General features: G+C 38.3%; 1 protein-coding gene across 1 annotated transcript; it reads right to left on the reverse strand.

The window, feature by feature from the left end:
* Nucleotides 1-899: 899 nt before the first annotated feature.
* On the reverse strand, nucleotides 900-5,718 carry LOC119074848 (lipase-like). Its single transcript, XM_037181162.1, has 5 exons — nucleotides 5,383-5,718; nucleotides 4,956-5,158; nucleotides 1,838-1,907; nucleotides 1,490-1,664; nucleotides 900-1,431 (listed from the first exon to the last, which is right to left on the reverse strand). Exons 1-5 carry the CDS (start codon nucleotides 5,687-5,689, stop codon nucleotides 1,074-1,076), a joined length of 1,113 nt encoding a protein of 370 aa, XP_037037057.1. The 5' UTR covers nucleotides 5,690-5,718; the 3' UTR covers nucleotides 900-1,073.
* Between the last annotated feature and the right edge of the window lie 760 nt (nucleotides 5,719-6,478).

The raw sequence follows: 6,478 nt of genomic DNA on the forward strand, positions 1-6,478 counted from the left end.
AAAGTGATACTCAATTTCTCCGGGTCCAACGTTTCTAATGCAATAACCAAATTTTCATACGACGACGGCATAGACAACAACAGATGACATACGATATCCAAGTCTTCTAGATTAGCACCGATCGATTTGAGCTCTCGGACAGTTTTATCGAATACCAAAAAATGATCAGCCATATCATCATTCTCTTCGTACTTCATGGTAATGAGTTTCTTTCTCAAATATATCTGACTAGCCACACTTTTTCTTTCGAACACTGCCTTCAGTGAATCAAACATGTCCTTTGCTCTTCGCTTGTCTTGAATATATTCCAAATGACTATCCGCTACACATTGCACTAAAATCGACTTACATTTCTTTTCTTCCATGATACACTTGATTTCATCTTCATCGTCAATCGTTGATGCGATGATATCATCCCAAGTTTCTTTAATGTATCGTTCCAAATTCTTTTCTTCTAGCAAAACGCCGATACGAAATTTCCAACTGTTCCAGTTGGTTCCATCAAACTGAACAAACTTCCGATATATGTTGTTAGTTTCCTCTGCCATTTTCCCTTACTCTTGCCGTTAACTGGGCCCACAACCTGAAGAATTATTCTGCAGCGAAATACGAGTAATTGAAAAACACGTCCGTTTTACTAGAAAACCTTTAATGTAAGTGAGTTGCTGAGATGGTTATACAAAACAAATTCTTTTATAAAGCCGACTTAGATGAACAATCAAATTGTAACTCCAACAGTTGGAAATTAATGCAGCGAAAGACGATGACAACGATTTGGCGTTAGGGTAAGTAGTAGCTCCCAATGTCACATATTATTTGAAGTGTCCCGAAGAACCTTTGTTTACTTCAGCTACACATTTTGCTAGATTTTCTTTTAATAAACTTAAAAGAGCGGTTTGTCATAAGTGCAGGATTTTATTACGATTTTACATCTTGGTTAAATCATTTTAGAAATGGTCAGTCTAAATAAACGACACATTCCATGAAACCTAACTTTCATTCAGTTTAGAGAGGACGGATTTCCCAAAATAGCCATATTTACTGTGCACACTATTCGATAACATTACTCAAAATTATCCTTGCATAGCTCTGACAGCAAGCATATGCAGGTCTGTTACAGCATCTAAGAAATTTCGGATCGGTTCCGGAATAGGAGGTAAAATGTCAGGCGGCTGAAAAAATATCGCAACAGCTAGTCCTTGGACGGCGCTCGTTACCGATGGCTTCACATCGAAATAAGAAGAGTGATCTGTGGTGGAGTATTTCGGTCCGTAAGAATTAGCAGTGCTCGGGTCTTCGTACCCCGATCTAGAGGCAAATTTTTCTTCATCACCATTGATCCAATATTCGTTCATCGCATGGTAGTAGTAGTCACTGATAATGGTCGTTCCCAATATGGATGTGGGCGGTAGATGACTAACGATGTCAGCTCTGACATTTTTGAAAAATAAGATTTAAGTGACTGGTGGATTACGTGTTGAGCGGTTACCTATTGATTATTCGAGCCGATTTAACAGTTTGATTGTTCAAGAAGTCAACGTAGTCTTTGTTGCCACTTCGTGGTTCCCCATAAGTGTACACTTCCATTGATATTCCAGGGAATTGCTTCAAATGCAACAGCAAAAATTGAGTTACTCTGGCCATCGCACCTCCCAGACTGTGACCTTAGCGATTTCCAAACATGCAAAGAGAAAGTTTTTCAAAAAAAACCCTTCCGAAATTATGAGACTCGCGATGATTGTTAAGTTCAGTCAGATCTTCACAGTAAATTTTTTCGCATATTTTATTCTGTCAAAAAGACTCGCTCCAACAAATAAGAACTCTAACTCGGTTTTACCTGTTAAGACTAGTTTGTATGATGTGTATTCTTTCTTGGCTAGTCGAAAAGCTCCAATTGTTTTTACTACCTAAAGAGAAACCTAAATTTCAACCATTTTATGAGAGCCAATTTTTAATGAGTCTCACTCTGTCATAAAGAGACATGGTGGCGATGTAGAAGCCTCGATGAATCTTGATTCCATCTGCTTTATGTGGACTAACATTTACGCCATAAGCGTCAAGTATCCAATTCCACCAATTAGTCGAACCTCGATATGCGACTACAATTTCCTTACGTCTTTCAGACAATGTTACAAGGGCGGCTGTAATATGAGTCGAATTTTCCAAAACTGAAACCCGCAGCTAAATATACTGGCACTCCATTCTATACGTATGATACACATGTGGGCATTTCACTTTACCGGCAAAATGTGTAACGTCGTCCTTGATCTTAGAACAGTAGCCATCTGCTGCCATTTTCTTAGCTTCGAATGTTGCATAGATACACGCTGTGTAATAGTTGTAGTAGATCATTTCCTTTCTTGTTGGTTTCATTGTCTTGATCGGTGTAGTAATTAAAGCACTGGATATGCTGGACGGTCCATCGAATAAGAATTTTTTGTTGAATGATGGAATCAGCTTCTGTACACCCAATAAGTATTGGTCTGCTGATGGAGAATCCTGTGCATGGGCACGGAATGCCATCAAAGTCATAAACAACAAGCAATTGACTTTCATAGTAAATGATTTCGATGTACCATGTAAATGTGATGAGCCAACCAGAATTTGCTTCAAACTGAGCATAAATGGCATAAATACCGTGATCATTAAAAATATTAAAAATAGTTTTTGTGACTATATGTTCGATCATTACAGATCGTGTAGTATTTTTTACATGAATAGGTAGATAACGATCGGTACCTCTTACAACATTTAGTACTAAACAAGGTGACAAACATGCACTTTTTGTTGTATTATTCAAACGTAGACGTCATTCTAACGTTTATTGAATTCTCTACTACGAGTAAACTGGTTAAATAACAATAACGAGCTGGTTACATAGTGAATTGATTCACTGACAATTCACTAAATCAAGGACTAGCTTCCAACAAAAAATTAAGGATGGCTCGCTTAGTATGTGTTTATTACGTAGGTGGAAGCACGGGTTTTCAGTTGGTATAATGTACATGTACGTTACGTGTGTCAACTTGTAAAAATAAATTCGCTGCAGACCGGTGGCGACTCGCTTGACGAACGAATAATGCGAGAACAAATTCCTTACTCTATTTTAATGAATCTCTATGGTCTGTAGACTCAAGGTTCTTTCAGAACTTTGTGTAGACTGAGCGTGTGGAAAATGCGGTCAGACAAACCAATCAATGAAAACGTACTGGCCTTCCACCAAGAAAATCCGGGTTCAATCCCAGTTATAGGGATTCTTTTGAAAAACAGCTTACTGAAATCGGACGCATTTTCCAGTGGACCTTTGTATATTTCTTGCCTAGAAAGGGAATTCGACCCTAGAAGCCAAAACCACTTTCAAAAAAATTCTTCGAAGTTTGTGTGGCTGGTGAAAGGTGATCAAAAACCAAAAACTTGCACTTTTCTTACAAAAATTTCTCCAGTTACGCGAGCCGTACAGGGTCGTGTGGGATGTCATTAGAAAGGTAATCACATGTACTATTGAGCCGAATAGGGACTTATTGGGTTTAAAATTCATCGACACTGAAAAATGTGCAGTTGAAGTTTTCAACCGAAGACTTACACTGTTCTTACTGAAAACGTACATGGCCGTGTGGGGTAACATTTGAAAGGTTACAAATTGTTAAAGCTTTGATTTGGTATATTGAGCCGTCAGCTCATCCAAAGTGCAGACTCCGTTCCATTTGCAAGCATTTTGGTGCAAGCGATGGCCCGATTTTATTTAAATAAACTTAAAAAAGAACGAACTTCATGAGTGCAGAACTTTATTTTACGTAATCTTAATAAAATATTCAAGAATTCTGGCGTGCTGGGAAAGAAATGTTCGTAAAATTTCGCTTCCGTGGTGAGCAAACTAACTTGAGTGAACAAACTTCAATCAAAATTAACGTTGGATGGCTGTGGCAGCACGCAAATACAGGTCCGCTGCATCACTTATGAAATTTCGAATAGGTTCCGGAAACGGGGGTAAATGATCAGTTGGCTGGAAAAGTATTGGAACAGCTAACATTTGCTGCATATCTGCCATGCATCGATATTGATTAACATCGAAATAAAGGAAGTGATCTGTGACAGAGTATTGGGGTCCATAAGAATTAGCATTGCTAGGATCTTCGTAGACAGACCCAGAGGCAAACTTTTCTTGATCGCCATTGATCCAGTACTCGTTCATAACATGGTAGTAGAAGTCACTGATAATGGGTGTTCCCAATATGGACGTAGGCGGTGCATGACTGACGATGTCGGCTCTACAATTTTCAAAAAATAAACAAAAATGAAGCGACCAGATTGCGTATGGGGTCTAAGTGAGGATTACCTATTGACTATTCTAGCCGATTTCATAGTTTGCTTATTCAAGAAGTCAACGTAGTCCTTGTTGCCACTTCGTGGTTCGCCATAGGTGTACACTTCCATTGACATTCCTGGAAATTGCTTCAAATGCAATAGCAAAAATTGAGTCACTCGGGCCATCGCAGCGCCTAGACTGTGACCTTAGCGATTTCGAAAAAATGTTCAGTAAAATTATTATTATCAACCCGCGTGTTGATGTCGAAATTCAGCGTATAATCTTCGTGCGCAACAACTTTTTTGGGCTTATGCAATACTCTTTCTAGCATCCAAACTCTCTCAAAAAATCGCTTTAGTGGGGAAAATAAGTTTGAGAAACGCTGATTTTTAATATGGTTTCAAAACAACAACAACAACACGAGGGAACAAAGTAGCAGTGATTCATAAACGTATTTACCACCTTAATAATTGTAGTTTGGTTGCTAGGGAGGGTATTGGCTTATGCTAAATGGGTTTTACCTGTTAAAACTAGTTTGTATGATGCGTATTCCTTCTTAGCTAGCCGAAAAGCTGCAACTGTTTTCACTATCTAAAGAGAAACCTCAATTTCAACCATTTTATCAGAGCCAATTTTTAATGAGACTCACTCTATCATAAAGAGACATGGTGGCGATGTAGAAGCCTCGATGAATCTTGATTGGATCGGCTCCATGCGGACTAATATTTAAGATAGTTGCGTCGAGTACACAATTCCAGTAATTAGTCGTAGCTCGATAAGCGACTACAATTTCCTTGCGTTTTTCGGACAATGCTACAAGAGCTGCCGTGCTATGATTCACATTTTCCAAAACTAAAATCGGAAGATTCATTTAACTGGCACTCCATAGCCAAAATATCATGTTAGGGGCCATTCACAAATTACGCACGCGGTGGACGCGTAATTTTTGACCCCCTCCCCCCCCGTTTCGCACGCGTTTTTCATATAAAAATGTCTAATTTCTGACCCCCCCCTCCCCCCTTAGGTGAGTGCGTAATTTGTGAATGGCCCCTTATTGAGATAGCATTTCATTTTACCGACGTAATTTGTAATGTCGTCTTTGATCTTAGAACAGTAGCCACATTCCATAGTCCTCACTCCGAATGGACAGTTAATGGAAGCTGTATAATAGTTGTAGTACATCATTTCCTCTCTTGTCGGTTTTATTGTCCTAATCGGTGTAGCAATTTTAGCGGCAGATATGCTGGATGGTCCATCAAACAAGTTGTTTTTGTGGTATGACGAAAACAGATTTTGTATAACCGACAAATATCGGTCAGGTGATGGGAAGCCTTGGGCATGGAATGCCATCAACGTCATGAACAATAAGCAATTCAATTTCATAGTAAATCAGCACGGTGTACCGTGGTCTATTAACATTTGTTCCAAACTGTGTTTAGATGATCGAGTATAACAGTTTATAGTGAACAATCAAAATATTGAAAGTCGTTTTTGTGGTCATTTTTGCTTACATATGTAGCAGATTACCTCGCAGATAATGGAACATTTGTTGCTAACAACTCTTCATAAGGAAATAACAAACGTTTCGATGGCATGAATTTTGTCGATTAATCACAATTACACTAAGATTTATTGACACCTAAAAATGTATTTTGTGGGACAATGTAACTATAGCGTGGAAATTGAGTTAAATGGAATGTCTGTGAGAAGTTAACTATTTTGTCATATTTGAAATGAAATGTTCAAGGTAAATATATTACTATATTTACCTTGGAAAGGTTCGGCTGACTGCCTCTTCTGTTGTGATTATATTTATTTCATTTAGTTTATCGTTTGATTTTGATTGAAAGTTTGCCCACCTTTACATGGAGCGCACATAGTTTCAAGTACTACCACATGCCCTTAATGAGTTCCCCACTGTGTTTGCTTTCACTAAAACTTGCGGGATTGTTAAGATGTATTTCCGCATAGCCGAAAAGTAAACACCGACAACTGTGGTTTAAAATTTCAATTAGAAGAACAATTTAATATAAATAATTAAAAAAAAAACAAACCTAGGGAAATTCAACCGAGATTAAGTTTTCTTCAGCTGTTTTAATGTCTTTAGGTGCGTGTACCAACTGGTAAAAGAAGTGAAGCAAACCTAATCTAAAGTTTGGTTAATCCAGAGAA

This window comes from Bradysia coprophila, unplaced genomic scaffold (assembly GCF_014529535.1).
Source record: "Bradysia coprophila strain Holo2 unplaced genomic scaffold, BU_Bcop_v1 contig_151, whole genome shotgun sequence".
NCBI classification, from domain to species: domain Eukaryota; kingdom Metazoa; phylum Arthropoda; class Insecta; order Diptera; family Sciaridae; genus Bradysia; species Bradysia coprophila.

What these genes read in the sequence shown, in the direction of transcription:
- LOC119074848 (XM_037181162.1), bottom strand. Translation starts at nt 5,689, where the DNA reads ATGAAATTGAATTGCTTATTGTTCATGACGTTGATGGCATTCCATGCC. An exon ending in ATACAAACTAGTCTTAACAG is followed by an intron (nt 1,665 to 1,837) that starts GTAAAACCGAGT and finishes GAAATCGCTAAG; the next exon opens with GTCACAGTCTGGGAGGTGCG. An exon ending in TCGGCTCGAATAATCAATAG is followed by an intron (nt 1,432 to 1,489) that starts GTAACCGCTCAA and finishes CAAAAATGTCAG; the next exon opens with AGCTGACATCGTTAGTCATC.